Source organism: Quercus lobata, chromosome 3 (genome assembly GCF_001633185.2).
Source record: "Quercus lobata isolate SW786 chromosome 3, ValleyOak3.0 Primary Assembly, whole genome shotgun sequence".
NCBI classification, from domain to species: domain Eukaryota; kingdom Viridiplantae; phylum Streptophyta; class Magnoliopsida; order Fagales; family Fagaceae; genus Quercus; species Quercus lobata.
The window spans coordinates 8,704,955-8,728,485 of NC_044906.1; the positions used below are offsets into that span (position 1 = coordinate 8,704,955).

The 23,531-nt window shown below is 31.9% G+C and overlaps 1 protein-coding gene across 1 annotated transcript; it reads right to left on the reverse strand.

Annotated features, from left to right (window-relative positions):
* Window positions 1-11: 11 nt before the first annotated feature.
* On the reverse strand, window positions 12-11,652 carry LOC115982449 (TMV resistance protein N-like). The gene is made up of 4 exons (XM_031105059.1): window positions 11,433-11,652; window positions 10,726-11,249; window positions 263-1,352; window positions 12-145 (listed from the first exon to the last, which is right to left on the reverse strand). The coding sequence occupies exons 2-4, from the start codon at window positions 11,226-11,228 to the stop codon at window positions 14-16; spliced, it is 1,725 nt and encodes a 574-aa protein (XP_030960919.1). The 5' UTR covers window positions 11,229-11,249; window positions 11,433-11,652; the 3' UTR covers window positions 12-13.
* Window positions 11,653-23,531: the final 11,879 nt, after the last annotated feature.

Genomic DNA, 23,531 nt, shown 5'->3' on the forward strand with positions numbered 1-23,531 from the left:
GATAATCCAGACCTCAGGGAAGGTGGACATGATTGATTCGAAGCAATCTTAAGTTTATCATCTTTGAGAAGACTTCAGCCTTCAATTGTTCCTTTTCTTCTAAAAAAGGTGAGCTAACGAATATGCCTTTAACTTTTTGTGTTCCCTAGTAACAAAAGAGAGAGATAGAGAGAATAAGCATATTGTTAGATAAGAAACACTCAACTGTATTGCCCAAATATATAAGATAAGAAACACTTAAAAATTGGTATAGTGGACTTACTATATTATGTTTCAATACATGAAAGATATCATTACTAAGCCACAACCTACTTTGTTGACCAAGCTCATAAAGGGATTCATGGCGAACAATTTCCCTACCAAAATCTTGTAGTGTATCATGCATCCACAACGTTCCAAAACGTGAGATGTTTATGAAAGATTTTTCCTTAAGACTATCTATTTCTATGCTTATTTGTAGTATACTTGCTACCCAACCTTTGTTCTCCCCTTTGAAGAAACAAGCAATATCTAAAAACAAGTTTTTCTCTTTGGAATCTAAGCCATTATAACTGATTGCAAAAGCATTCATCAATTTTTCTGGAGGATCTTCTTTCAGCTTAGCTAGGATATGTTTCCAAACAACTAGTTCTCTTTGCATCAAGCTAGCACCCAAAACTTTGAGAGCTAAAGGAAGTCCACTAGCATAATGAATAACATTTGCGGATAGCTCCTTGAAATCTTCTGGAGGGTAGTCCTTCTTGAAGACTTCCCTACTAAAGAGTTTTAGAGCTTCAACATCATTCAGTTTATTAACCTCATATATTTCAGCTTCAGTCATATCATGTGTGATCAATAGACGTTGATCTCTGGTTGTTATAATGATTCTACTCCCTGGACAAAACCAATTTCTCTTTCTTGCTAATGCTTCTAATTGTTCAGGTTGATCCACATCATCAAGAATGATAAGAACCTTTTTCTTACGTAATCTATCCTTTATCATATTGATTCCCCATTGAATGTCCCGTATTCGAATATTGCTTTCAATCAAGATATCATCAAGAAGTTGTTTTTGTAGAGAAATTAGACCATTTTTACAACTTTCTTCTCTAACATTGTCAATAAAGCTACTGGCATCAAAATGATAATGAATCCTTTGATGAAGGACTCGTGCTAGGGTTGTTTTACCCATTCCACCCATTCCCCAAATTCCTATAAAACGTACATCTTCCAACCCAATGCCTAAATATGAATTTTTTATTTCTGCCACACGAGAGTCCAGTCCAACACAATCCTCGTGAACATTTGAGTATATAGAATTCAACTGACCATATATCTTCCTGACAATCTCTTCAATAACTGGTGACTCGCTCCTACAAAGAGGAATATTGAACAAAAAATTTATTGAGTCAGAAAAAGAGGCAAAAGGCTCAGATTTTTTTTTTCCCATAAATTTCAATTTAATTACTATAGCAAAGGGAATTCTGTTCTCAAAAAAGGAAAAAAAGAAAGAAAGAAGGAATTCTAAATTTCAATATAGGAAGAAAGAAAGAAAGAAAGAAAAATAAAGATAAAACAAATAGACCAAACAAAATTTGCACTAAATAGTTGGGCATCTGGACTTACCATTTGCCTGAATACTTTATCTTTGCTTACCAAGCAGTACTAGAGAAGACATAAGTTAGTGCCGTTGTGGAAGGCAGGAAAAAAAAAAGTCGTAATTAGGTGAAAGTGATATGCGAAGTGGTTAATTACTTTCCCAAAAATAGAAAAAGAAAAGGAAAAAAGATCTGCATAGTGGCCTTTGTTTGGAATGATTGAAAAGGAACAATTGCCTTTTTGAATCTGAAATTAACAGCCTTCTATAAAGCTTCGCATAGCTAGCATTATTTCAGTTTTAATATGATTCATAATTTTTTTGTAACTATTTCTAGTTCTTTTCTTTGCAGCATGTCATATTATATTAAGTGTAGGCTTGTAGCTTCACTATTTTTCTAATTCAGCTTTAGGAATTCTTCAAGCTTTCGTTGCTTGAGGATTTTTCTCTACAAAAATTGAGTTTGTTTGTGATGACGAGGATGATGCCAATAATTTATTTAAAGAGAAAAGGAAAAATAGAGGAAAAGAAGAGGGCAAATTTTACTTTAAAGATTATTTAGTTTCTAAGTGAGATTATTTATACCAATCATTTATTTAAAAGAAAAAAAATAAAAATAAAGGGAAAAAAAGGGGCGAATTTTACTAAATTAGGGATAGTCCAAATTAAAGCATATATTTTCAAAAGTATAATTTTTTTTTGAGAAGGTATCAAATTAAACTTTGAACTTTCATCAACAAATTTATTTATTTTTGAGAAACATGTTGCAACTTATGAGAAATTATGTTTTTATGTTGGCTTTATTCAAGGAGAAAACTTTATATGTAATGTATTGTTTGGTGATGTATTAGTTTTTGGGTTTTCATGTAAATTGGGGTAGTGTACTTGAGCCTTTCCTTGAAAACTGGAAGCTGCATCAACCTGAGATCTCATAGCGTAGAGGCGACCTTCTTGCAACCTAAGCTGCCCGCAAAATCCACATGGAAGGTGTTTGTCTGAAAGTGCAGACATGCACCTCGCGACCATCTTGTGACCTTAGGGGGCGAACAAGTCACGAGATGCACGATCTTTGTACTCTGCAAAATGCACCAGCCACTGTTTTTCTACTAGCAAACACACAGCTATGAGGCGTGGCAAAGGGCTTCAGATAAGTATTAATCATAACCTAGAAATCCTAAGTGTGCCAAGAGTGTGAAGCCAATCCTTTGTATGAAAAGAGAGAGTTTTTTCTTAGAGAAAAACCAATAAGTTCTTCATCTCCCTTTTCCATCTCTTTCATTCCATTGATAGAGATTCTATAAACACATTCCTCATCCACAAACACATACCTATGAGTGAGTGAATAAAAAATGAAACTTGAGAAGCCATAACCTAAATCCAATCCTCATTGGTGGTGATTCCATTGGAGATTCAATGGAGGGTCTCCAGTAAGCTAGGAAGAGAAAAGGCCTGGTGAAGTTGGTTGCTGGATGACACTTGGAGGGCTCAAGTACATGTAGGAGAGTGAGCTTGGAGAGGGTTCATTTTATACCTTATGTACTGCAACTATTTTACCTAGTGGAGATTTCCAACAAGTGGTCGGGGGAGAGAGGTTTTTACACCATGAGCTCGGGTTTTCCTCTTCCATAATATTTGTGGTGTTATGTGTGGTTTGCTTGTCTTCCTCTCTCTACTTTATCTAGCATTATATATCGCAATGCTTGTGTAGAGTAGTTTGTGTGTTTGGAAGTTTTGCTAAGTCACTTACACTTTAACTTGTGATTAGTTTAGTGTTAAAATCAACTTAGCCATACAATCTGGTATTAAGGGTTCTAAATACTTGCTAGGATTGTTTTAGCATACTTTCAACTTACAAACTAAATTTGGAGTTAAAATTTGTGTAGCTCTGTTCAATTGAGAGAGAGAGAGAGAGAGAGATGTTTCGGTTGAATAAGAACCATCTCTTGCTGTTTTGTGGCTGTCTGAGCTCCCAATTTTACAGTTGGTATTGTTTAATGAATTTTGTAACAAGCATTCATTTGCAAATTAGTTGAAAATGTTTTTGTAATTAGTGTTAAAAGGTTAAGAGGTGGTGGCTTTTATAAGTAGAGTCCATTCACTCGCAATTGAACAAAATATTGTGGCTATTGTTAGTGTCTATGTTTTAAAAGCCAAACTATTTAAAGAATTAAAAAAATAAGAGGCTTAAGGTTTTTGAGATCGAACTGTAGTGATGTCATAAATAATTTAATAATTATATAAAAATGCAAAAAATGAAACAAATTTGTACAAATGAGCAATATTGATCTAAAGATACAGAGAAATTAAATCATTTTTAAATATATTTTCACATCTTTTATATAAGAAAAAATAGAAATAATAAATTATAAAAAAGACATTAAAGTTACAATTAATATTTCAAAGTATATTAGTCATAATGACAATCGCTAAATATATTATTTATAATAAAAACTAACATAAAAACTTTATTATTTATAGGTAGGTATCATAAACGATTTTAATAGAACGAAGACTTTAAACTCTTTTTCTCCTAAAAAAAAAAAAAAAAAATCTTTAAAATGTATTTAGACCCAACATTTTTCCTTTCCTAACCAAAACCAAGCATGTAGCCCAGTAGTTGTCATATTGGACAATTAAAGGAGCCTTACGGATGGGGTTCCAGCCCTTGATGAGCTGGTTCCCGGTTATATAACCCGGGCCGCACAGGGTTTCCAAACTATGGTTATTTTCCCAACCAACCCAAATATGACATGCTTATCTTCTCTCTCTCTCTCTCTCTCTCTCCATGGACTCCATTGTTTAGTTTGGTATGGTTTCTATGCCAAAGAGAAAGTAAATTTAACTCAATTAGAATCTGAACCTTAAAAGTCAGTTCATACAAGATCCAAGGATGGGCATGTTAGAAATTGTCTCAAATTCCTAATTTGATTTGGTTTGCGTTTTGCTGGTGTGAAAAAAAAGCCTATTCCTTGTCTACCAACAACAAATAGAATTCCTTGTCTACTAAGAAACGTATTCCATATTTACCAATCAATAGATATTGTAGTCTTACATATAGATAATACCACAAAAAGTTTTTTGACTTTGGCCCAAGCTAGGGGTCCTCTTACATGATCAAGGAAGTGTAGACTTTTAATTGATATGTTAGTGTGTCTTAAGTGTGTAAGATACATTAAACTGGACCACTATGAGATTTATTGTTCTATTAACTACTGTCACTTGAACAATAAATTTAATGACTGCTATTTACATAGACTCACAATTCTTAGAGGATGGTGAACTCTAACATAAAATGTTGGTTGCTTTAATGTATACCAAAGTGAGATATTGTATGGTCAAAACCTTCGTGCATTAGGTAAACATGTATAGTATTCTAGAAACACATTCTTAAGATGAAATCCATATTCTTTTTCTAGAGACACAAAACATCCTCTAGAGATAAGTTTAATGGGAATTGATCATTCAAAGTGTTTGGTCCGACCAATTTAGTAATAGTTACTAAATTTTATATTTAATGAAATTAGATTTCATAAATATAAGAATAATCGAAAGATTTAACTTCGGACTCAAGGAAATAAGATATAGTGATTTAGTAAGTGACAATAACTTTTATGGTTTTGTTTCACTATAAGTGATTTCATAAAGGGGTTGAATGTTAAATAATAGAGTCTTAGGATAAATATTTTATTAATAAAAATTTAGAGTGCAATTATATTTTTATAGTTGAATAAAATATAAATAGTAATTTTGGACTTGTTAAGAGTTGACAAGAACTAGTGTTTTTATTTCCCTTTTGTCCTATCTCAGGCAAGGGCGGCTCTACATAGAGTTCAGGGTGGTCATAGGACCACCCACCACCCTAACTTGGAAAAAAAAAATACAATTATTATTTATAAATTTTAAAAATTTATGATTTTTTTTTATCTTTAAAAAAACTTTGTGACCACCCTAAATTTTTTTTAGGCCCAATATAATTAAACTCTGGACAAAATTTGGCAACAAGCATGGTTGTAGATTAAGGCTACAACTCTATTCAATATTTTTTTATTGAACATGAATTTAACAAATCCATAATTTAATTACATTTTCTTCTATCCTTCATACTTGAAACATTTCAAAAAGATAAAAGATCAATAGCTATGTTGTCAATCAAATATTTAAATTTCAAGTTTTTGTAATCTAAAATTATACATAAAAAATAATTTTATAGATTGAATGGTAAATAACATCCGATTAGTATGAAATTTTAAAGTGTTTTAAGAATATAGAGAACATGCAATTTATCGATTAGATTTTCAAAAAATGTAATAATATTAATTCATTTAGTGAGTGTAACTACAACAAAGTTTGTAGCCAAATTTTATTCTTAAAATTTGGTCTCCTTAACAATATATTAAGTCCTTACAAATAAAAATAGAAGTCCAAGAAAAATTTTATTTAACTAAACTTTTGAAGAGATATAACTTGCAACATTGATAATGAGACTATCATGTAACGATTTCAAAATAAAAAAGACTTGTAGAAGGAAATTGTAAGCTTTTTTGTATTTGTGTGTGTGTGTGTGTGTGTGTGTGTGTTTTTTTTTTTTTTGTCAATATATGAAATTCTCTTTTTATTATATTTTGTATAATTAAAGTTTCTTAAGGACCACCCTCAAAAAAATTCTTGAAGCCGCCATTGATCTCAAGCCCTATGCTAAAACCCATTTATAAAGGATCAGTCTAAGTCAATAACCATTAGAAAAAATTGCTTCAGGAAATGTACGTGAAAAATAGAAGAGAACAATTTTCTATAATTCACTGGTAAGTCCAGGGACCGGACCAAGATTCAAACTTAAGGGGGGCCGAAGTTCTTTATTCAAAAATTTTAAAAAATTGGAATATTAATACTAGAGGTTGACAATGTTGTATTATTAGCAATAATTTATTAATTATTATTTGTATTTTTTCTTTTGAAAAAAATCAATAATAGGATTTTATAATCAAGAATTTTGTAAGTCAATTGGTACGTCCTAATATTTTCAAGGTCTAACTGATGTGTAGATGGAGCGATTAGTATGTGGCATAGGAGTTGTATCTATGGCTATGAGGGTGAAGTCATTTGAGATGGACATAGAGCTCTCAAGTGAGAGGGAGAAATTGGGTAAAGGTTATTGGGTTTTTGTGATTTTTTTTTTTTTTTTTTTTTGTTAGGATTTGTAATTGATTTGTTGTTATTGATTTTGCTTATACTGGATTTATGATTTGTCTAAAATTTTTTCATATAATCTGGATATGTGCATTTTTATATAGGTTATCTATTTGTTGGATTTCTTGGGTCAATTTGTAAATTTTTTGGGGAGAGAGAGGGGGGGAGTATATAAATTAAAATTCTTTTTTGTTAATATACAAACTAGTATTTTTTTTTCTCATCAAAAAAAAAAAAAAAAAAAAAACTAGTATTTTTTTTTCAAAGGTTGGGGGGGCCATGGCCCCCCTCAGCCCTTGAGTAGTTCTGTCATTGCTGGTAACTGTATGTTTGGTTTCAAGGAGGAAGAAGAAAAGTTCTCTTCTTCTAAGGTTTCTGCATCAATCCCCATTACAAGCAGTTACACAACCTTTTGACAAAATTTTGGGGTTTTCTTTCTTAAGATACATCATTATCTTTTCTTTTAGTACTTAGCTGAAGTTTCAATCTTCTTAAAAAAGCTGAAGTTTCAATGTTATCCTTGTCCATCCACATCCACGATTTAATTTAATTTTTTTTCTTTATTCTTTTTACATACAATCCCTCAAAATTCTCCCACATTCACCACTTTTTTTTTTTTTTTTTTCAAATTTCTTCTTCAAATCTCTTCTTCTGTACTTTAACGTGTCAGTTATCTAAAAAATATCGGAAATTTAAATTTTTATGAAGTCCCATGATCAGTAAGTTAAATCCATTCTTGGCATTTTTACTACTAGGGTCTTTTGGGTTTCTGATGTCTTCAACTTCTACATGTTTTTTGCTTTCTGATTATGTTCTCCTCATTGGGTTTGCCATTTTTTGAGTTTTAGTTTTGCAATTTTCAAGAATTTGTACGTAGGTTTCAAGCATTTCAAGTCTCTCTTTAATATCTACAATGAATGATCTCATCTCCTGGCAGTTATCTCTCTCCTCATATATTTTTTCTCTCACCTTTAAATTAGGACTCAAGTTTTTAGCTTCAAGATCCTTGATTTTAGATAAATTTTTACTCTCCTACATCCCACGATCACCGCTTCCAAATCTGACTTTTTTTTTTTTGGATAAAAAAAATCTGTTCTTCTTTATCTTACTCTCATTGTATAAGCACACACAGCCACACACTATCTCTCTCTCTCTCTCTCTCTATATATATATATATATATTTCACACAGTTTCTTTACATAGACTTTTGGATTTCATCAATTTTTTGCTCACTTCATTATTATCTCCAATTTCAGAAAGGTTTGTTTCCTTTTACATTGTTGAAATTATTAATTTATTAGTTTGTATATTTTTCTTTTTGTAGTTTTTTACTAATCTCACCCTTTTTTTAATCTCTTTCTAAAGTCTCTTTTCCAGTTGATTTCCACAATTTTTTTATTACTTCATCACCATCTTTCTTTTCAAAAAGGTAGGTTTCATTTGACATTGTTGAAATTATTATTTGTAGATTGTGTATTTTTCATTTCATAATTGTTTTTCTAAGAATACTTTTTTTATTAATATATATGGCCTTAATCAAAGAGATAGAGAAGCGATAGAAGCGAGAAGATGACCATTTGAGTATATTTAGATTAGCGAGGGATGTGTTTGGCTAGCTTCATTGTTTTAATACTCTCTGCAACAGAAATTAACACCTATATCTTTCCAGATTTGTTACAGATCCAGTAGAGTAAATTACTTATTCAAAAAAAAAAAAAAAAAAAAATCCCACGTGATGTATTACTATAATTGTTTTTTTTTTTTTTGGGAAGGGAGGTGTTTCTTTTTTTCTTTTTCTTTTTCTATTTTGTTTTCTATTTGTATAATATTGACTTTATAAAAATTCAAGTTGCACATCTTTGGTGCTTTCTTTTCATGTCATTTATTTTTTATGAACTTTTTTTCCCTATTTTTTACTTAGCTTTGTTTCGGAAATTTGTTGTAATGATCATTGGCCTTTTTGAAGTTGTAGCTTTGAGTTTGGCTGATTATGTATCTGAAAACTAACTTCATTTATTTAATATATTTTTTAATATTATGAAAACTTACTTAATATTTAGTTTCCTAGAAGTCTTATTAAGGGTATTAGTCTTTTAAAGGGTTAGGTAATTTATTTGACGGCTTTAACACTTTACTAATTTAGTTGCTTAATTGTATCAAAGATTTAAATTCGAATATTCTTGCCGGCCATTTTTTGTGTGTATCATCATCTTACCTATTTTGTAAATAGTGATTTTAAATATGTACTGAAAAATATGATATGAAGCATTGTGTTTCCATCCAAAAAGTACAAAACACCTAGGAACGTGATGAGATGTATGAGTTTGTGGGTGTGTAAATTTTTTTGTGGTACCTCATCGCTCTCCTAGGTGTTTTGATGATTGGTAAATGCATAAATTTTAAAGACAAAGCGTAAGCCCCAAATTGAGATGAATGAAAAATATTAGGGTAAACTACATATTTGGCCCCTATCTTATACACCATATTTCAATTTGATCCCTAACTTTTTCAATTATGTCAATTTTGTCTTTAACTTTTCAATACTGTGTCAATTTAATCTATACCGTTATCTTTTGGTCGAAAATTGATGACGTGTTTAATGACCAAAATAAAAAATTAGCTTTTATTGATGTGACAATAAACTAAAATTTTATTTTGGTCATTTGCCATGTCAACAATTTTCATCCAAGATATAATGGCAAGGACTAAATTGACACGACATTGAAAAATTAGGGAATAAATTGATACAATTAAAAGGTTATGAACCAAATTGATATATGGTATAAAGGATAGGGACCAAATATGTAGTTTACTCAAAACATTATTTTAAAAAATATTTAAAAAACCTCTTAACACTGGTAGTGCATGTGCGGAGATTTTATAATGCTTAAATTTGCTAATATGTTCATTGTAAAATTGTCACGAATCTATGTTATTGGATAAATTAAGGCTTTAGTTCAAGAAGCATTCAAATTGAGTAATGTTTTTAACACTATTTTTTTTAACAATATAGAAAAATTAATATTAGTATGATCACAAGCACTTCGCATGTGCGATGGGTTCTTTTTTTCTTTTGTGGGTTTAGTGTCATAATTTTTCATTTATCTCAATTTAAGTTTACACATTTGTTTTCTAATATTATGCATTTGCGGACTGCTAATACAACCAGGAGTGTCAGATGCTAGCTTTAAAAAATGAACACTGAATTAGCATTTAGTAGTTCTAAATGTGCAATATTAGTGGGAAATGTGTAAAGTTTAAATTAGAATGAGTGAAAAAATATGACACTAAACTAAAAACAAAAAGCCTCATCCATCCAAATAAAAGTTATAAACTGAAATTTGACAGCCACACTCCATCCAAATAAAAATAATTAAAAAAATAGAGAAATTAACAAATTAAAAAGACAAAAAAAGAAAGAAAGAGAACATAGAAAAAAAAAATGGAATTAGCTTGGGTCAGCCATAAGTTTTTAAGGTGGAAAGTCCTTAATGGTTGGTTACGCATGCTTACTAAGTTACCAACTTACCACTGAGTTGAAGATATTTAGTTATATTGTATATTTGTATGTATACTAAATCTTGATCTAATCCATGTGTGCATACTAAATCTTGAAGTAATCCAGAGTTCTAATACTTACAACACCAGTAAAATTATGATTTTTTTACTTATACTTTAAGTAAAATAAGAATTATTTTGCTAGAATTAGGACTAGATCTTGGTATCTTTTTAGTTTTTAACACTTTTCTATCTAAATGAATGGAGAGATCAAGTTACCCACTTGACAGGAAGTTGCCCATTTGAGTGTATTATAATTTTATCTAATATGCAGGGGAATTTAATTGAAGATTTCTCTAGTTCTCCATTCGACTAGAAAATTATAAAATGAAATGTGCAAGCAAGTAATCATAAATAACGATCATTAACATCGTTGTCCAAAAGTTTTCAGAAGAAATTCTTACCTATCACGTAAATCCCATCCAGCAATATTGGCAACTTTTACCAAAGCATCTCTCCAGTTGTTCACTTCATCTATCTTATCCTCAAAACGAACACTATGTTCAGCAAAGGCTTCTTCAAAAACCCCCTTCAAATGTCGCACATCACTTGGATCCACTTCGTGAAAAACAGGCAAAACTGTCAGCCCTGTCTTTTTCATGCACTTGATAATTTTTGCAAGTTCAATCAAGCACCAGCTTGATGAAGCATAATCTTTTGACAGAATTACGACAGCAAGTCTGGATTCTTCTATTGCTTTCAAGAGTTCAGACTTAATGGTTGTTCCTCGTTGAAGTTTTTCATTGTCTTTAAAGGTATGTATGCCTTTATTATTTAAAGCAGTATATAGATGGCCTGCAAAATTATTGCGGGTATCCTCGCCTCTAAAACTGAGAAAGACATCGTATGTGTATCCAAAGGTAGAAGATGGAAAAGATGAAGAGGTGCTTCCCATGCCAAAATCCATCGGAGATATATATTGGTAAATCTGGAAACACAATAATGATATGTATCAGAAATATATTCAAACAAATGATGATGAAAAAACAAAAAACACAGAGAAAATAAATTAAGGAAGAAAGAAAAGATTTGATGTGATTTTTTTTTTTTTTTTTTTTTGTTAATTTCAATAAGGAGAAGAGATAAGATCTGCTCGAAAATTGATTCTTACATGTTTAGGAAACTGCAGAAGTTAACTGAGAAGCTCAAGAAGTCTCTTGAAAAAACGGAATTCAGTTTCTATATATTGTGTCCTTTTAAAAGGAATGAATGGATACTGTTGTTTGTAAGTGAGAGAGGAAAAGGCATTCACACGGCATCTGCTTGAAACCAGATCAACCAGGAATTCAGTTTCTATTGTGTCTGTGTCTTTGGCTGGCTGAATGTTTCTTTTTTTTTTTGAGAAACTGACTGGCTGAATGCAATGTAATTGTAATGGTGAAGTGCTGTACATCTGTACACCATTCAAATATAATATAAAATTATATAATAATTTTTTTTATCTTGTAGGTTTTTTGTTTTAAATTTTGGTCAATATTCATTTTGAACCTCATTTCATATATTTTAAGAATAAGGATAAGCTAATTAAATTAGGGATATTTTTAGAGGTAAAAAAATGCAATAACTAACTATTTGAACTCTCTTAATATATAGAGATAAAGAATGCTGAGTATTTTTTTTTTTTTTTTTTGAGAAATTGGATACCAAGCATTGGTTGGACACCTTTTTATATTTTCCATAAATATTGTATCAAAACTTTTCTAAAATAGTCTATTAACAGATATCCTAAGGACACCCATTAATAGGATAATAGTTTTTTTTTTTTTTTTTTTTGAGAGTCAGGATAATAGTTTATTAAGTCTGCATATATATATATATATATATATATATATTCCACAAAACTAAGTTCCAAAATATGGTAGAAAAAGGTATTTTCCCCATTTTACCACCTAGTCAATTTCATTCTGCTTAATCCCAATTTCATGGCCATATATATTTCTGGCTAAGGAATGAGAAATCCAATTTTTGTTTCATCCAAGGAAAAATCATCTTTTTTTTTCAACGATGTCCTTGTCATTTGATTCAATAGCGTTCAGTTAGATGGGAACAGATTTATTTATGTTTGGTAAAATATTCAGTTAGATAGGAACATATTTGATAAATACTCATAACTCTATATATATACAAATATAATGTTATTTGTTTATGTTTGGTAAAAAAGATTTGAGTTGTTGAATTTTTATCTTGCATGTTATACATGATATTTTCTAATTGGAGGTTTTGAGATAGCCAGAAAGGCAACAAAATCTAAGTTCTAAGATGTTTTTGGTAGGCAAAAAAGTAATTTTAATAGTAAGTTCACATTGAAAACAAATAAAATTTATTATATAGAATTTATTGTAAAAATGTTGTGGAACATAACATTACTCATTGAGATAATGTAGAGGCAAAGAAATCTAGATGTGATATGGAGAGAGACGATGCCAAAAAAAAAAAAAGGCATCTTCCTAGCAAAACGACTATAAATTATTAAACGGTATTGGTTGTTAGTTGTTACAAAGGAAAATGGCGTGAAAGAGAGAGATTATATTTTGTTTTAAGTCTTTCAAGGGTTTTCAGCCTTTCAGGTCAACAAATCTTTTAAATTGAGTAGGTGCTACTTTACCTCCCATTCTTCCTGGTACCTTCCTAACAAAACGACTAAAAATTATTTGTTTTTTATTCCCCTGAATCATGGATAAAGTATTGAAGGAGTCTTAAATGGGTGGAGTTTGTATTTGGCCAATGCCATTGGACACGTTGCGATGTGGACATGTGTTTAAGAGTGGACATGTGTCTGTATCCTAATGTGTCCAATGGCCACTGACCACTGGACATAAGCCATACCCACCTTAAACACATTAATTTTAGATTCCTAGGAAGATGCCTTTTTCACAATAAAGAAGATGTAAGTTCACAACCCTATTCTTAGTTTATGCGAATCACTGACGCACATACAAACATAGATATAATAACCTCAACATTATGTGGGAAACTATTACCTAGAATTTTTGTATTTATACATATATTTAAATACCTCTTTGCCCTGCGCATGTCGCGATATAATAATGCTTGACTAAGAATTTTGCCAACTGCTTCAAATATAATATAACTGCTTTTAATTAAGTTAACCCAAATGCTTTTAAGTTATGATTATGAATTATGAGTACTCAATGCTTGTCACGTGCTCCCTTGATTAACACTGCTATAACCTATAAAGCAGTTCAGAAATGATATTTGGCTGAATAAAAAACTTTGGCTGGCTGAATGTATTGTAATTGCAACAGTGAAGTGCTGTACAGCTGTATAACATTTCACATATAATATAAAACTGATCTGTAACTCATGTATATATATGAGATACATTTATAAATAAGCATAACTAAGTTTTATAAAAAAAAAAAAAAAGCATAACTAAATGCATATTAAAATTTTATCAAGTTTATATATATAGCCAATTAAAAAAAAAAAAAAAACCCCTTTAGCGGCATTTTAAAGCACCACAATAGGTGAAAGACCTATAGCAGTGCCTAAAGCCAATTTCAAAAAAAAAAAAAAAAACCTTTAGCGGTGTTTTAAAAACGCCGCTATAGGTGAAAGACCTATACTGGCACTTTTGAAAACACTTGTATAGATTAGCCATGTCTATTGCTATGGTGCAACATCAATGCTAGAAAATGGAACTATAGAAAGCGCTAGTATAGCCCAAATGGACCTATGCCAGCGCTTTTAGGAGCTATACCCGTATTTTTGAAGAGCGGGTATAGGCCTATTTTTTTGTAGTGTTGAAAATATAAAATAACTACTAATAAAATACATATAAGTTTATTTGGAACAAATGAAAAATATATATTTAAATTGTTATCCATGAAATTCTCAATTTTAGTTTGTCTAACCACTTTTTGTATAATAATAATAATAATAATATAAGAAAAATGAATCAATAATGGTGATTTTTTAAAATTTTATTAATTTTGATTATATGGTTTTTTGACTTTAAACACTTAATAACTCATTTAGAACAAAAAAATTAAGAAAATCAAATTGGACTCCTCAACTTTTGAATGTACTAAGTAGTTGCACCAAAATTAAGAAAATTGAATGAGACACATGACATAAATTAGACTCCAGATATGGTCTTAGAAATATGGACAAAGTTCAGCTACAAAACTGGTTGTATCCTAAAGCTACAACCTTACTCAATAAAATAAATATTACTACATATTTAAAAAATCTAACTATTGAATTGCATATTCTTTACACTCTTAATACACATGTTAAATTTTGTGTCAATTGAATATTATTTACTATATGATTTATAAGTTTATAATTTATGCATAATTTTAAGTTACAAAAATTTGCAATTTAAATAATTTATTGATGACATAGCTATTGATCTTTAATTTTCTAGAAATTTTGCAAGTATGGAGAATATAAGAATAAGATGTAATCCAAGGGTGGGTTTGTCAAAATTCATTTCCAACAAATTTTGTAGCTAATCTTTGTCGACAAAATATAATGTTATCTATTTATGTTTTGGAAAGATTTGAATCAATGAATTATTATCTTGCATGTTATATATTGATATTTTGTAATAGGAGGTTTTGAGATAGCAAGAAATGTTATATTCATATTGTTTTCATAAGATTTGTTGTGTAGATGTTATGGACATAGTCATCATCAGTGGGATGAAAATGGAATACCAAAAGAACCTCAACCAAAGAAGATCACAAAATATTCAGTAAAACCCAATGGGCACGCATGCACGCGCATGCACGCACACACACACACACACACACACACACACATATATATATGGGTTGAGTTCAAGTTACACCTGGTATAACTCTAAGTAATATCACACTACTCAATATTTTTTAATTGGATGTGAATTTTGACAAATCCACCATTAGATTACATTATTTTTGTATATTCTTTCCATGTTTGAAAATTTTCAAGGTGATCAAAGATTAATAGTCCTATCATCAATCAATTATTTAAATTCAAGTTTTTGTAGTTTAAAATAATGCATAAAATATGAGTTTTTGAATTGAATGGTATATAACATCCAATTGACAAGAAAATTGGCATGAATATTAAGAACATATAGAACATGTAATTTAACAGTGAGATTTTCAAATTATGAATTCTATAACAAGTTATTTTGTGGTGTAACATTGCTTAAAGTTACACTAGGTGTACATTGAACCTGAAAGTTCAAATAGTGTATAAAACACCCTTGAACGTTTAGACCCCCAATTACAAAATAACCAATTCAAGCTTTATGACAAACAACAAGTGTGCGGAAAATGAACAAAAACTATAAACAGAATTGGTAAACAATCTAAGCCAATTAAAATCACAACCCACAACAGATAATAAAAGGCAAAGATAAAAGGGAAGGAAGATGCAAACACAAGGACAACACACAATGTGTTATCGAAGAGGAAACCGAAGCCCTCGACGTAAAACCTCTCTGCCGCCCTCCAAGCGGTAAGTAATCCACTAGAAAATGTAGTTGGGATACATGAACAGCAATAGACCCTCCAAGCCTAATCTACCCAGTGTACCTAAGCCCTCCAAGCTTCTTGCTCCAACGATGTTGCGGCGAACCTATTTTTTTTCTAGCTTCCCGGATTCCATTACTTGACCATAGCATCAACCAATGTAGATTGGTTACTTCCTAACTGCATCCCAGAACACCAAACAGCCCTCTCACAGTAATGGATATGGTGAGAAAAAGGTTTTGGTAAAAAGACCTCTCAAGGGTTTAACAATGGAGAGTAAGAGAGTTGAGGAATTTGAAGAGTCTCTTATGTGAAGATTGTGGATAAATCAATCTTGTATAACACTAGGGTTTCTCTCTCAAAATTCTCTCTGGAAGCTCTCTTTCTTTTATGGGTATAAGGGGTATTTATACTGGGGTGAGAATGGAATGTGAAGAGTCAGATTTTTCAAAATAGGGCTGGCTCGCGGCTTGGCCTCGCGACTTGATTGAGTCACGAGTTCTAGCCGTGAGGTAACTGAATGACCAGTTCTCCTATTTTGTCCTATAGTGCTCCAGTTAGCATGACGCTTCAACTTCTGGCATGCTTGGCACGTGTGCTGCTTCTGGTGGCTTGAAGCCACGAGTCATCCGCGAGATCAAGTTGCGAGTCTCTGTTTTCTTGCACACTCTTGAGCATTTCAACACTCTATCTCACTCACTACCCTTACAACAATCCCATCTAAATACAGGGTTACTAAATGCTGAAATACAAGCAAATTTGGCACAGAATAAAGCCAACAAGATGGTTAATTAAATTTAACCTTACAGAACCCAACCAAACCCTATATATATTCAGGAGCCATGTAATTATCCAAATGATATAGCATTCACTATATAACTATTATGGAAGAAAATAATGAATTTGATGAGGTATGGTGAGGTTAAGGATGCTAAGCTTGAGAGAACTGAAATAGCAAGGGAAAATATTGAGATATTGGTCAAGTGGGTTTTCATTTTAGCTTAAGAAATGCCTCTCCATATATATTTAAGGTTTGTTTGGATACAACTTATTTTTGCTGAAATTGAAAACACTGTAGCGAAATAATTTTTAAATGTGTAAATAGTGCTGTGGGACCTATTTTTAATGAAAAAGTTTCTGAAAAGTGTAATTTGTGGGACACAGTGCACTGTTCACGGAAGACTTGGTCAACAACTGCGGCTGAAAAAAAAAAAAAAAAAAGGAAACGTAGACACGCAAACGCACTATCCAAACCGCACCTTAAAATCAATCTGCATGGGTTGGACAAAGTAATCGTTTGGCTTAAGCTTATTTGTTTAGTTTTTAACTTTTAGCCTTTATTTATAGCTATTTAAAACCTCTTTTTTTTCTTTTTTCTCACTTTTTCAAAGTGTAAGTATACTTTAGATTGTTGGTATAGTAACTGTATAAATATACACAATTACTATTTAGTTTTTAATAGTTCTTTATTCACACACACACACACACACACACACACACACACACACACACACACACACAACACACACACACCACACACACAGAGAGAGAGAAGAGAGAGAGAGAGAGAGAGAGAGAGAGAGAGAGAGAGAGAGAGAGAGGAGAGAGAGAGAGAGAGAGAGAGAGAGAGAGAGAGAGAGAGAGAGAGAGAGAGAGAGAGAGAGAAGAAATTGATAAAAAATAATATTTTATATTGAAATGTAGTGTAAAATAGATAATTTGATGTTGATATTTTTGAAAAGTGGTTGTGTAAACTAGAAAAAATAGGGTTTTATGCTAAAATAGACAAAAAAAAAGTTTTGCACAAACTGTTGCGAAGGCTCTTAGATTTATTAAGTTATCTTGGAGGATAGAGTAACTTATTTTGAGGTATGTTCAGAACCAACTTCCTTAAACAAGATCTGTCCTATAGGCTCATATCTCTATTGTATGCTTGATCACTAAGGAGACAGGGGCACATTTAAAACCAACTTTTATTAATAGGGTTTTGTTAATGGGTGTTTTAGGGCATTTGTTAATGAACCATTTGAGGAAAATTTTGATACCATTTTCATGGGAAATATAAAAAATTCTGAAAAAAAACAAAATCAATTATTTTTTCCCCATAAAAAGTTTCTAAAAATATTTCATAAACCAATACCTTTTCATGTTCATTAACTTTGTTATTAGTTTAGTATACACATGCAAATCAGTGCACTTAAGACCATTATTCAAATGCGCAGTGAGAAATATAATGGTCACAACCATCACTATGTTTGTGACACTAGTAGCTAGGTTTCTATTGCTCATAACCTTTGATCTTGTTGGGTTATAGATTGGCTCCAATTAATTAGTCCAACTACCCAAGTTGATTAATTAGTCAATATTACATATCAAATCACCAAACTAAATTAGAGTTCAGCAGAAAATAAGTTTGTCATAGTGATTTGATCATGATGAGGAAAATCTTCATAGGCAAAAACCCCACTAAATGAATTTCAAGTCACCACTCACAAAGAATCCAATAATCAAGAATCAAGTGGTTACAATTATAGTGAATCTTACCCCAATTGGACTAGCCCAAAGTACCTACCAATAGTAAAATCTATTGACTTATACCAATATCAACTCCAACAAACAATTGGACTTGTTCTTATAGAGACTTCTCATTTGCACGTATCCCAATACGTGACTAACACCATAGCAACTGTTGATTGTTGTAGTTTGGTAGAGTTCTTCATTCCACACTTGAAGATATAGAAGTAGCTTGTCACAAAACCCTAAGGTACACAAAAAATCATAGTAGCTCTTGTTAAGTGTGTATCTCTATATGTTTCATTGTGTATATGATGACGACTATAAAATTTAGCTTTTATATGCTTTCGAATCCTAGTACACAAAAATCTAAGTAAGAAATCTGTTGCCATTTCTTAAGAAAATGTTTGCATTTTGTTTTCCTCCAAATGTAGTAATCGTTATTTTTGTTCAAGTTTTACAAATAAATACAGTTTAATGTTGCTCTACAGCGTAATAGAAGAATGTTCATAGATATCATTACTTGCTTCTCAAAAGGCATATTCAATTGCGAACTTGAGAAGATGACATGTGAACCTCTAAGGGTCCAAGATTTCTGGAATGCAAAAGCTTGTACTTAGTCTATATAGGGGTTTTTGCGAATAGTTTGTTCCAAATCTGTTGAAGATCAACATAAGATTGAGTTGAGTTCTGCAGTAATTCTAAGCAAGAAGAACGGAAAATTTTCCTCTATATAGAGTACTTACTTTACTGTGGTAAGAAACAGTATTTTCAGCTCAAGAGCCCTGAAACTATTGGGCTATCGTAGTTAATTTTCTGTCTCTGAAACCACAAATCTTAAACCTTGAACCAAGACATTTATTTAATTCTTATTCTGTTTTGAAGCTGAAATTTGTTTTATTCTCTAGTTAAATGATTATTTGATGAAAAGGATATCTTGGTCCCAAATTCTCAGTATTAGTAAATTAAGACGTGGTATACTGCTTTAAAAGTTGTAAATCTTCCCAGCTATTGATTATTCCATCCTCTTCAAGGGCAGCATATATGCATGAATCTTAAAGTTATTTATCAAATGGTTCTCTGTTTTTGCAATGGTAAATCTTGCCAATTATTGCTTGTTCATGCTCTTAAACATATGTGTAAGGTTGAATTTTATCAATCATCATGTTGGCTTTATTCCGTAACAAATTTGCTTGTATTTTAGCAATTAGTAACCTTGTATTTATGTGGGAATCATGTAAGGGTAGTGAGTGAGAGAGTGTGAAGAAATGCTCAAGATTGTGCAAGGATGCAGAGACTCGCGGGTGACTCACGATTGGCAAGCTGCCAAAGTTGGCACACGTGTGGAGCATGCAGGGGAGCTGAAGAGTTATGCCAGCTGTTACACTACAGGACAAAAGTCCCAGGTTGGCCAGGCCGTTAGCTTGTAGCTTGAACTCGTGACTCAGCCCAGTCGTGAGGTTAAGTCGCCAGACCACCCTGTTCAGGAAAAAGTGACTTTTCACATTCCTTCTCACCCTACTATATATATATATACCCTTATACCCACGATATTAAGAGAGCTTCGAGAGAGAATTTTGAGAGAGAAACCCTAAAGAAAAACAAGATTGATTCATTCACAATCTTTACATAGAGACTCTTCAAATTTCTCTACTCTCTTCCTCTCCATTGTCAAATCCTTGAGAGGTACATTACCAAAACCTTTTTTCACCATACCCATATCTGTGAGAAGGCCATTTGGTGTTTGGGAAGCAGTTAAGAAGGGACCAATTTCATATTGGTTGATGTTATGGTCAAGTAGCGGAATCTAGTAAGTTAAAGAAGAAATAGGTTCGGCATAGCCTTGTTGGAGTAGGAGCTTGGAGGGCTTAGATACATTGGGTAGATTAGGCTTGGAGGGTCTTCTGCTGTTCATGTATCCCAACTATATTCTTTAGTGGATTGTTTACTACTTAGAGGGTGGCGGAGAGGTTTTACGCTGAGGGCTTCGGTTTCCTCTTCGATAACACATTGAGTGTTGTCCTTGTGTTTGCATCTCTCTTCTCTTAATCTTTTCCATTTAATTTCTGTTGTGAATGTGATTTTAATTGGTTTAGATTGTTTATTAATTCTATTTTAAGCTTATGTTCATATTCTGCATATTAATTGTTTGACATTAAGCTTGAATTGATAATTTGTAAATTGGGGGTCTAAACGTTCATAGTGTTTTATACACTAATTGAACTTCAATATGCTTACTTTCAGGCTTAGATGTCCAACTCTTATACTTTGTGTTCTTTATGATATGATAAACATTTTGCCGTGTCTCAAAACATGCAGGTAGTGAATACTATCAATTCCCTAGAAATAAAGAAGGATACAGAGTATGATATCTTTATGATACGGATTCAGCCTTTTCAATCTATAAACTAGTTTTTAGTTTTTTATAACACTTTGAACATAAAAGTTACCAAAACTATATTTTTATTGAACACTTTATAAATAAGTTAACGAAAACAAGAAATTTCGAATCTGACATTAGTGAAAGTGTAAGAGATGAAAGAGGAAGACATAGCTAACAGTAACTTCCAGATGGTTTCGTTTTTGATGATTGAAAACGACATCATCTGATTAAGTGGAGCGTGCTGGTGTTTTAACGAAGACAGCGTCATTCTATTTAAATGAAGACGGTGTCGTGTTGATATAGTGTTATTGAGTCTAATTAAGAGACACGACGTCATCTTGGCACAGTGCTTCTTCCCCTACTCTGCTTCTTCTTCTTCTTCAACATCAAGATTCTGTTCTTGGCAAACTAGATATTTTCCAGTTAGATATTTTTGGTTGTTACAGCAGAGATATTTATAGAATCTGTTAGAATAGTTTGTTAGAAGTGGAATCCCCACGTGTTCAATTATAGAGCTCTATAAATAGAGACTCCTTGTATAGATGAAGCTCTTAAGCTCAGTATTCTAATAATAAGCACTGTTTAGCTTTTTCTCTCAAATCGTTTCCACCATGAGTTTATGCCTTTCTCTGAGTTTTCTCTGAGCTTCCAAGCTTCCTTTCAATTAGAACTTCTGAACTTATTGGGATAAAGTTAGGAAGCTATAAAAGTTATTTTTGTTAGAGATACCAAACATTGCCTCATACTCGCTGATCTGAAAATGCAGATTTAAAATCAATTGTTCAGTCCAAGTGATAAATTCCAAACCTTCGTCGAAAAAGCCAAGATCCAATCACAATTATTTTAATGGTCTCATACGAAAAGGAATATAGGAGTCTACGTTTAAGTGTGAACACGGTGACATCTTTCTCAACATTATATAATATGATGACTATTGAAGACTATCTCAAAAGGTGAAGCAAGTGAGCTATTATCTTTTTCCTAAATAATTCCGAAGGTAGACAAGCAATTGAATCAAAAGTCATAAAGTGAAGCAAAAATCATGAATGGGAAAATTGTGAAGGCTCTTCAGTCCATGTCAATCCGTTTGGGAAAGAAAATTACAAGAGGGAAAGCACGAGGAAAAAGCCAAATGATAACAAAAGAATAAGAAAGATAAGGCTAGTCATTCTCAAGTGAAAGACAATGGAGAAAAACCATCTTGATTTATTTTTTTTCCTCATTTGCAAGCCCCTTTATTTCTATTTCTTTATCACCTTTAATTGTAAGTTCTATTAAGTGTAATTTTCAAGTAAGTTTATGTTTTAAAATATTTCACCACTTTATATAAAATTAGAATTATGGGTAAGCGACATCTATAACCGAATAGACCCTAATTGAGTGTGCCTTACTCTGGTACCACTTATTGGGTTATAGATTGACCACAATTAATTAATCCAATTACTCAAGTTGATTAATTATTCAATATTACATGCATATTAGATTAAGGCACAATCAAATCACCAAATTAAATTAGAGTATAGGGAAAAATAAGTTTGACACGACGATTTGATCACGATAAGGAAAACCCTCGCAAAGCAAAAACCCTATCAAATGAATTTTAGGTTATCACTTTTGAAGAATCCATTAATCAAGAATCAAGCGGTTACAATTTCAAAGAATCCCACCCTACTTGACTATCACAAAGTATCTACTCACTGTAGAACCTAATTGGATTTGTTCTTGTAGATACTTCTTACTTGCATGAATTCCAGCACGTGACTAACACTACAACAATTGCATCGTAGTTTGGTAGAGTTCTAAATATGACAAAGGAGAGAGACATTTAAAGAAAGGAAGATTTGAGATCCTAAATATAACAAAGGAGAGAGACATTTAAAGAAAGGTATGGAAAGAAGAACACAAAAAAATTATTGAAGCTCTAAATACGTAGGCTGGATTGCTTAAAAACTTGGTTGTATTTTATTTTTTATTGGGAATTTATAAACCGCAAACGGATATACATTTAACTAAAAACAGAGTAGTACATCCGCAAACGGATTGTTGTTTTCCACATTTGTAAGAAAATAGTGCCCCACGTGCCTTGTACGTGCCGCATAATTAGTGTTCTTTCCATTTCTTAATTACTCATGCTTCTCCTTCTATCTTTATAAGAGTTTGTTGAAATGAAAATCTTATTCACTTAATGAATGATTACACAGCTGTGCTCTTTATATACAAAAACAGAGCATCAGTAACTAACTTAACAAATTAACAGATTAACAAAACTCACTTAACACTAAACTAAAAAACTCACGTGCTCTCTCACGTGCAACACTAAAAAGCTATATACAATAGAGCTAAAACTACCTACAGTTTATACATAGTGAATTATACAAAACTACAAGTCGTTGCCTTTTTGTTCTAAGTCTGACTCCTGCTTTGAATCTAACTGTTGTTGTTGCTGCATAATTTGCTGTTGCTGCTACTTCAATCTTTGACACTCCCCCTCAAGATGGACACCATTGGAATGAATATTTAGGATTCCCATCTTGCCAATCAAGATTGTAAACTAACTTAGATTCAAGGCTTTTGTCAATAAATCTGCCAATTGAGAATGACTCCTAATATTCATCAACCTTATAACTCCATCTTGCACCTTGTCTCTCACAATATGATAGTCTATTTCAATATGTTTTGTGCTCTCATGAAACATAGGGTTAGACCCTATGTGGATTGCTGCCTCACTGTCACTGAATAACAAAGCAGCCTTGTCATGTTCTATATTTAGATCCTTCAACAAGTACAAAATCTAGGTCACTTCACACACAGCCACAGCCATTGATCT

Excerpts from the sequence above, each read along its gene's own strand:
- LOC115982449 (XM_031105059.1), bottom strand. The coding sequence starts at position 11,228 with ATGGATTTTGGCATGGGAAGCACCTCTTCATCTTTTCCATCTTCTACC. Across the intron at positions 1,353-10,725 it reads GGATGGGATTTACGTGATAG|GAGCGAGTCACCAGTTATTG; the intron begins GTAAGAATTTCT and ends TCCTCTTTGTAG. Across the intron at positions 146-262 it reads ATGTATTGAAACATAATATA|GGAACACAAAAAGTTAAAGG; the intron begins GTAAGTCCACTA and ends TTTTGTTACTAG.